Source organism: Solanum verrucosum, unplaced genomic scaffold (assembly GCF_900185275.1).
Source record: "Solanum verrucosum unplaced genomic scaffold, falcon-dt-bn FXZP01000151.1, whole genome shotgun sequence".
Taxonomy (NCBI): domain Eukaryota; kingdom Viridiplantae; phylum Streptophyta; class Magnoliopsida; order Solanales; family Solanaceae; genus Solanum; species Solanum verrucosum.
This window is the reverse complement of record NW_026020202.1, coordinates 2633419-2642674: the sequence shown is the minus strand read 5'-3', so window position 1 is coordinate 2642674 and position 9256 is coordinate 2633419. Positions and strand designations below refer to the sequence as shown.

The 9256-nt window shown below is 35.5% G+C and overlaps 1 protein-coding gene across 1 annotated transcript; it reads left to right on the top strand.

Annotated features, from left to right (window-relative positions):
- The first annotated feature begins 4941 nt into the window (after positions 1–4941).
- On the top strand, positions 4942–9180 carry LOC125830080 (lipid phosphate phosphatase delta). Its single transcript, XM_049509301.1, has 8 exons — positions 4942–5254; positions 5335–5430; positions 5510–5584; positions 5661–5791; positions 5963–6066; positions 6147–6275; positions 7056–7171; positions 8616–9180. The coding sequence occupies exons 1-8, from the start codon at positions 5093–5095 to the stop codon at positions 9024–9026; spliced, it is 1224 nt and encodes a 407-aa protein (XP_049365258.1). The 5' UTR covers positions 4942–5092; the 3' UTR covers positions 9027–9180.
- The last annotated feature ends 76 nt before the right edge of the window (positions 9181–9256 follow it).

Sequence of the window (9256 nt, the reverse complement as noted above, 5' to 3'; positions counted from 1 at the left end):
CTTAACTCATGTCTCATGGAAGGATGTCCCTTGGACAACCAATCCAATTTAGTTCATTAGGATAGGTCTTTAGATCATGCGTGAGAAAACCTTTCACCATCCATGTCTATATGTAAATCTTAGATACAATTAAGTGAGAAAACCTTTCAACCTTAGAATCTTCATTATGTGAGAAAACATTTCACATCATGTTAATTATGCATTTATGAGAATATCCTTTCAAAACACAACATAAAACATCATTATTTGGCACCTTACTCTCAAAGCACCCTTAAACATTTACATAATCTTCATGAAAACATGCATAATTCCATAATCACCTTTTTAAGGCCAAAAACCCTCTTTCAATCATCAACATTTAGAAAACAAGGGTTAAATATGAATTTCATCATAAACTCGTGCAATTCTCTCATTACATTCTTAATTTCATAGAACTCTTCCTTTAAGATCAAAATCCCACAACATATAGTTCATAACTTGAAAACATAGGGATCAAATGGGTTCATAGGGGAAAACATTATAAAACTATAGAAATTCATCAATTCATGCTTAGAAGATCATAACCCAATTAATTAAATCAATAATCAAAGGAACCCATGGTGATTGAAGAAAACCCTAGCTAATTGGGAAATTCTACATTTTGAAATAGAGGAATTTGGGGACTCCATGAATGAGGGGGATTCATGGATGAAAACTACCATACCTCAAGTCCAATTGCTTATCTTCAATGGAGGAATTGAGACCTTAGCTTGAAACCCTATGTTGAATCTTCTTCTTTTTCTTCTTTAAGTTTCTAGAGAGAGAATATTTGAGAGTAATTTGGTTTTCTTTTGGGAATTTGGAAGAATGAATTATATAAGGTGAATTTGGGGGTAAAAAGGCATGTGTAGGGGTTCTAAACTTAGGTAAAATGACATAATATAGGGATTAATTAATTAGGAAAAGACCCAACTACCCCTAAAATAATTACCAACTGCCCCCAATGCCCCACAACCGACAGACCGTGGTTGGACCAACGGTCCGTCCTACACTTCCGTCGGTAGATAAAAGATTTTTTCCAGGACGTAAGGCCACCCATCTACGGGTTGTGGATTGACCTACAGTCACTCATGCACGACCGTCGATGGTGGTCAAAGACATGACATTTGGGCCTCAAACCACGGACCCCGACCACAGACTGTGGTCTGACCTACGGTCCGTAGGTCGATCCGTGGTCCTAGACCTGGGTGTCCAACCCACAGACCACACCTACGGTCCGTGGTTCAACCCACGGGCCATGGTTGGCCTCCTTGGCTGGCACCTGCAACTTATGCAGTTTGACTAAAGTCCCTATTTCGTATCCAGGGTGTTACCGTTTGATTATTATGATTTGATGAGTTTCTATGCTTATGTTTGGCCTACTTGTTAACTGTGATTGATACACTTGTTACTTGTGGTTGATCTACTTGAAATTGAGATTGACTTACTTGATACATGTTGGTTGTTTAATTGTGACTATTGGACTGTGCTTATTGAGCCTTGGGATTTGTGTATTGTAGAACTTTAGGTTGAGCTGATTTATGTGCAGGCTGTAGTTTGAGGAGGTTCGGTTGGGATGAAATGAGTATTCGATTTCTAGCTAGTTTGCATTCTTTGTTAGGTTTCTTGTTGGGTAATGTATTGCTTGGTACTCACTACTTGCTTCTACACTTGTGTAGGTTCCGAGTCTGGTACCATGTAATTGCTCTTTCTCTCCCATCTCTGTGGCTCGTCAAAGAACGGTTGAGAGGTAGTTGGTTGTCATCCCGACGGGCCCTCTAGTTCTTCTTTTTATGCTTTTTTCTATTTGAGAAAAAAAAGGCTTGATATTTGTACTTATTTCTTAATTTCGCACTTTATGTATTAGTGGTTTACACACGTGACAACCAGGTTTTGGGGTGTTAATAGAATGAATAAGTTTTTCCATTTTTATTTTGTTCTTGATTTACCTTTCTGCATTCGTTGGGTTGAGGCTGACTTATCTTGGTGGGAACAAAAGAGTGTCATCACGTCCATTTTTGGATCGTGATAACTGATTTCTATCCAAGTGGGTTTAAATAGAAATTATATGCCTTCAATAATAGCTAAACTGTTGATTATGAGGAAAAAATTTCCAAAAAAGATTTGGTATCAGATGTGTTATTTAAAATGTCGCAATACTTGTACGTATAAAGCTAACAAAGTTCTCCTATCACAATTGGTTCGGGGTCAAAAACCCAAATAATTCTTATCTAGAAATTAAATGTTCGACATATAATCAATTGCTCCATCACTATGCAATGCACAAAGTCGAGTCTCCAAATAAGGTGGGTGAATGTTAAATTTTCTAACATTAAAGGGAGAGATGATAAGCAATTGAGAAAATAAGTTATACATAATAAATTACCATTGATATGATCCTCATTGAAAAGATAACTTAAGTCAATTGTCAGACACATTCGCTGACCCTATGTTATAATCCTGTTATAAATGCTTTAATGAAAAGTTTTTGAAGGACATAATGTATGGCACGTCTAAAGTGTGATGGATTAATTTATTCAAAATATAAAACTTCTTGAAAAATAAGAGGAGTTAATGATCAATATGGTCATAATAATGAGGCAAGTGTTTTAGAAAGAGCACCATGACATAACACTGGTTCAAGTACCTGAAAGTGATGAAAAATAAAAGGAGCTTGACAAAATATGTCATATTAGAATCGAAACAAAATAACCCTCGACAATATTTGATATAATGTAGCGCTCAAAATTATAATGGTGACAAGGGTCTTGATATTAAATCTGTCAAATGAGTTAACAAATAAATGATTGGCCAAATAAAATATGCAATTCAAGCATATTTTATTTCACTTGAAAAAGTGATGTCCTGAACTTGTAGTTCATATATCATGATATACTGTCAATGGGGTACAAATAGATTGTTATGTGAAAGGTCAAATAGAAAAAAAATCATAAGATATAAAGCACAACTTTTGCCTTGGGGCATAAAAATGTTCCGCAAAAGTAATGACATTATTGTATGGAGATATGTTCTCCTATGGTGAATGCAACGAAGTTTCTTTCAGTCCGACAATATATGAAAAGCTTGAACCGTATAACGAATGATTATAGTGTCTAGCTAGACAATAATATTATATGAAAAATCTTGAACAATTTAGAAAGGGTTTTAAGCGATTTCATTGAATAGTACCTTAATGGTTGTGAGATCGCTTAACATAAAGATCAATTTTGATCTCATTAAAATGGTTAGAAAGTATCATGTCATAGTGCAATTTGTGCACTTATGTATCTTGCTCTTATTATACATGTTATAATAATTTTATTAAAGTGCGTGTAAAATATAATATCACTCTTATCAAAAGAGATATTAGAATAAATTAAATATTAATACAAATTATTTATTCTAACCAATTGTGTCAAGGCTTATTGATTATGAAATTGCAGGAAGTTATGAAGTTTGATCTCAAGAAAGTTATATGTTTTCATGTGGGAATACTGTCATACCAAATCATTCCAAAGAATAGTCAATTTTATTGTCATACAAGTAAAAGTGTCCCTTAGTGCTTAGTTGTCGCTACTAACAAGTCAAACAAGCAATTTATCTATACCAACAAGATCATAAATCGAGTGATTGTCAAAAATATAGTTGACTGAGATCAATAAACATATCCTGAAAATATGTGACCTTCCTTTGAAAAGAGATATTCCAACATAATATGAATATAATGTTGCAGGCATAACTCAACTAAGCGGGGGACACATCAAAGGAGTCTGATGTTCAATAGTTCGTACTCACCAAGGCATTAACAACTTTAAACTTTGAGAAGTTGAGATATAAAATTGGAATTCGTCATCTTCGAATTGTTAAGTGATGTCATCATCAGGGGAAGTAAATAACACTTTTTTCCCCTTAATCAAGTTTTATCCCATTGGATTTTCCTAGTAAATGTTTTTAATGATATAACAAACAAAACATATTACTACACCTTTTCTTTTTTACTAAAAAAATTCTTTTACATGGACATACAAGGGGAGTGATGGAAGTTAAAAAAAATGCTCTCTAAGGAAAAGAAAACCCTACCACCATCAACCCTAGTTTGCCTACTTTTTGATGGTTGTCACGGCCATTGGCCAACCTCCTCCAGAGGTAGGCCTGCTGGCAACACCACCAGGACCTTCATATGTTGATTCTTTGATGCGGTACAAGCCTAACATTAAAACAGGGGTGGAGCTAGCCCTCTGTTAGAGGGTTCATCTGAACCTCCTTCGGCGGAAAATATTATTATTTATACATGGTTAAAATTATTTTTTATGTATATATAGTAGATGTCAAACCCCCTTCAGTTAGTTCGTGTGTTCAGTTCTTCAGATTTTTTTGAACCATCTTATTAAAAATCTTAGCTCCGCCACTATATTAAAACCCTACCATTGAAATCAATATCATACATGCATTGAGAACCACAAGTAATATGAGAGCAGGAAGAAGTTAATCAGATGATAATCAATGAGAAACTGGAGTATACAATGATTGGTAAGTTTTCTTATGGTTGGTCAGATATAGAGAAGTTATGAAAACTTATTCTAAAACAATATGAATTAAAGAGAGAATGCAATAGTGGTCTTTAGAGTAATAGACATGTGTTGATAAGGGCTACACATGTCTATCTCTTTTTACTTTTAATTTTAATTTTAATTTCAATTTCAGTACATAATTTTTATTTTATAACATAAACTAATTAGATCAGCTAATTAAATTCTTGAATAATTATAGTAATTTTTCCCTTAAAAATTGGGAGAAAATAATAGAGAAGATTCCGCAATATGACAACTTGATAATATTAGCCTGTGACTTTATATGTTATATACCTCAACCATAATTAAAATAAGTTTTTATAGTCAAACTCTCTTTCTCTGTCAAAGGAAATCAGTGTTTCTTGGAAAGACCAATTTCTCTAAAATACATACAAAATAGACAAAGAAAAATATTGTTAAAATTCAAGAAGCCAGCCAGAGGAATCATTGTTTCTCTGGCGAAAGAAAGGGGGAAGAAGAGAAGGAGGAATTTTGAGAGGTTGATGGAGAGCATTCCAAGGTGGGAGGTGTTGTCTTTGTGTGGAATTGGTACATGGGTCATTCTATCTTCAATGTTTAATGTCACCCAAAAGATTAGATCTTTAACTCAACCATGGGTTTCTAGCTATGTTGTTTCTACCACTCCTATTACTTTAAAGATCCAGGTTTGCTCCTTTTTACTTTCTATGCCTGTGAAAGTTTTATGTCTATACTGATTGATTTCCTTTTTATTCTTTTTTTGCAGAAATATCACAACAAATATTTGGATGCCTTCTTTTCTGCCCTTTCTTGTGTTGTTTCTGTGCCATTCTACACTGCTTTCCTTCCATTGCTATTCTGGGTATGTCTTTGTTTTGCCAATTTGTACTTGTGTTTCTTGCAAAGCTTTCTTCTTTTATAGTGGAGTTTGTATGTTGCAGAGTGGGCATTGTAAATTGGCTAGACAGATGACTCTTTTGATGGCCTTGTGTGATTATATTGGTAACTGTATAAAGGTACTGTCTTTTCTCTTAATGTATGTATGTAAGTTTTTCTAGGTGAATTTTGGTTGATCATAGTTTAAAATTGCAGGATGTTGTATGTGCTCCTAGACCAAGTGCACCACCTGTTAGGAGAATAACAGCAACTGAAGATGAGAAAGAAAATGCTCTCGAATATGGACTTCCTTCTTCGCACACACTCAACACTGTCTGCCTGTCAGGGTACACCTCTTATTTTTGTTCTGCTGCTTCATTCTCTGATGGAATTAGCATAAAATAAATCAATTAGTCTTTGCTTCATTTAGGAACGAAAAATACTCGCCCTGCTGCATTTTGTGCTTTATATATCAGCGTATTCTTACTCCTCTTATTTCCTTTTTTGGGACAAATCAGGTTCCTCCTTCAGTACATCTTATCCTACATACAAAATGATGATGCTATTACTGGATTAGTTGGATTAGTAATCGTTTGTTTGTTTGTTTTCTTCATTGCATTAGGTAAGTCCTATTTTTCCTGCATGAGGCTCCAATTTTACTTCTTCAAAATATCCAGGACTCAAATTTTGCCTTTCTGTCAGGAAGAATATATCTGGGAATGCACAGCTTGATTGACATCATTGCGGGTCTAGCTTTCGGATTGGCAATCTTGGCATCCTGGCTTTCTGTTCACAAATACATAGATTATTTCATAGTTTCGGGCCAAAATGGTACGAGTACTGTTACCTGTTTTGAATTTCCTTGGTCTTAAAGGTTGTGTCATTCAAAAATCAAAATCTAGAGAATTGGGAAGAGATGCTACGCTGCCTTGCTGATAACCCTGATGTGCTTCTCGGTAGATATCCACTTCAAAGCATATTGGGAATACAGAAATAGATCAAGATGCCCAATAGAGTCTTCCAAATCACTTTGTCATGACCAATAGAGTCTTCCAAGACAGTGGAGGAGTAAACTAGGAGTGGTGATATTGGTGATGCTTCTACCACTGGTGTGGTATCTTGAAAGTATACTCCAAAATCCAAATGGATGTTTAACCATGGCTTCAATCAAATACAAAAAACAACAACATAACCAGTGTAATCCCACTAGTAGGGTATGGGGAGGGCTAGTGTCTATGTAGACCTTACCCCTACGAGGTAGAGAGGTTGTTTCTGATATACCCTTGGCTCAAATATAAAAAACAACACAAAGAAAAAAAAGACAAGTGATTCTTAAGTAGATAGAAATAGTTCAGACAACAATTGATAATGTACCATCTATGGTGCTGATATTTAGCTTATAGGGCCTGGAAATGCACTTGAGGTTCCTGAAGCTGAAAGATGTAAAAGCTTGGCTCCTCCTGCAAAAAATTCTCCTTTTTTATCCTTTTTTTAAATAGATTTGAATGTCGGGTTCTTAATGTGAGTTTTCCAGTTTTTTTGTCATCTTTATTTCATATTTGAATGACTATTTATCTTGTCCCTGGTTCTGAGATTTGGAATTATTTGCAGTTGCATCATTCTGGGCTGTGCTATGCTTCTTGTTGCTCTTTGCTTACCCTACACCGCAGCTTCCAACTCCAAGTTTTGAGTTCCATACAGCCTTTAATGGTGTGGCATTGGGAATTGTAAGCACACAACTGTACTTGCTTGACTTTATCTTGTTAAGTTCATAATTCTCCTTCCACTTATTCCTTTGTTGAGACCTTCTACTGAGATTTGTGTTCATTGACCAGATTGCGTCAGTGCATTTGCCTAAAATTTTTAGTACTGGAAAATGACTGCATAAGGAAAAATGTGGGAAATGGTTATCTTGTTGCTTAGCATATGATTGTAAAAATTTTCTTCTCCTACTTCTTAGTTCATGTGAATCAGCTATGTTGATATGAAAAAGTTCAATAGCTTTGCTACGTTATTTCTTCCACACTGCTTTCTCCTTGATGAGTTGTTCAGAAGGCAATGGTCTATTTACGAAGTGATTGTCTCTGGACAATTTGTTGGAGAGGTGGTCTTTTGACTGTTCAACCCAACATTTTCTTTACTCTTAATAAACTTGTTATTGATTGCACTTTGACTTGTATGATTAAAATGATTCTATTGGAAGTCATCAAACTCCATTTTGAATGAGCAATAGTGCAAACTTTGAATTTAATAATATAAACAAGGCAGCTGAGGGCTAAAAGTTGTGTGGGTTGCTGTCCTGGAGTGGAAGCCCTTTTCCTGTTGCTACCTTGGTTTTGATAGCCAAAATATAAGCATGTGTTGCTGTATTCTTACCTATGTGTGCCTTTGTTGGCTATCAAGGAAATAACTAGAGATGTGATAGAGTAGCATAGGTTTCCGATTCCTCCTGCATGTTTCGTTTGCTTAGCTATTAACTAAATAAAAAATGGAATAAGTAGAATTGTTGGAGAGAGAGAGAGAGAAGTGTCTGCTCCTTTCCTTGTTGGTCCCTAGTCAATCTTAAGCTCTCTTTCGCTCAAATATCGTCCTTTGTTTTTCCTACTCTTGCTTATGTTCCTGTTCAAGACCTCACTCTCTGGGGACGAGGGCTAATAATCTCGTAGACCTTAGTTTATTGTGGATTTCAGTGGTGGAACTAGGATTTTCACTAAGGGGTGTCAAACTATAAAGGATAGACCCACGAAGAAACCAAGGAGAGTCAATATACAATATATATACATAAAATTTATTTATATACACAATGTAAATTTCCGACGAACATGTGGCTCCGCCACTGGTGGGTTTCATATGTATTAGATTGAGGAAAAACTACTTGGTGTTGATTTTTTCTATGAGAGTTTACATAATGAATTTCTATGCCTCCTTGAATTTGAGTACTTGGAAAAGCTGAATACTACTGTCCTGGCATTTTTTGTTCTTATTTTTTGGCAAGGTTACTGTCATATAATTTCTTTTTAGTTATTATGCATGTCCTTGTGCTCAGGTTCAGTTTTTTTTTTGGATTTATAGAAGGATGTGATGATCCCTTATAGATAAGTGATTAGGTGTGCTTTTACAGGGTACTTGCAAGTGCCTCTAATTTCATGAAAACAAAATCCTTTTGTCCAGGTAATTGGTGTCCATCAGACGTATCATCAGTTTCATCATGAGAGTGTACCCCGTGTCTTCACTCCCCAGCTTACCCTTCCTGCATTTTTGGGAAGACTGATTGTAGGATATCCAACAATACTCCTTGTGAGGTTCTGCAGCAAGGCTCTTGCCAAATGGATGCTTCCCATGCTTGCCAATGCATTGGGCATCCCAGTGAGATCAAGCAGCTATGTCCCATCACTAAGCGTTTCAGCTTCTGCTAAAAAGTCAGATCAAATAAAGCAAGCAGGTTATATTCAAAAACTATTCTTTTTCTCCCAGCAGGACTCGTTCGAAGTCGATACTGGTATTAGGCTCTTTCAGTACGCTAGTCTTGCTTGGTCTGTGGTGGATCTCGTGCCTTCTCTATTCTTTCACCTGGGCCTATGATGCTTGGTATTTCATGTATAATAGAATATATATTGTTTGTGTTGATATATAGGAATATATTCTTATCTGACCATTTTGAACTCTTGTATGGCAATTTTGAACTTTTGTAATATATTATTACTGATGTAAATGAGATATTCTGCGGGTTCTGAAAGCAATTCTAGCTACTTTGAGAGCCATAAAGATTAACAGAGGTAATAATGTTTCTTTTCCATTTTTATACACAGAAC

Bases quoted from the DNA above. Each gene is read 5' to 3' on its own strand.
- LOC125830080 (XM_049509301.1), top strand. From the start codon at position 5,093: ATGGAGAGCATTCCAAGGTGGGAGGTGTTGTCTTTGTGTGGAATTGGT. The intron at 5,431-5,509 runs GTATGTCTTTGT...TGTATGTTGCAG, and splicing joins TCCTTCCATTGCTATTCTGG to AGTGGGCATTGTAAATTGGC. The intron at 5,792-5,962 runs GTACACCTCTTA...GGGACAAATCAG, and splicing joins AACACTGTCTGCCTGTCAGG to GTTCCTCCTTCAGTACATCT.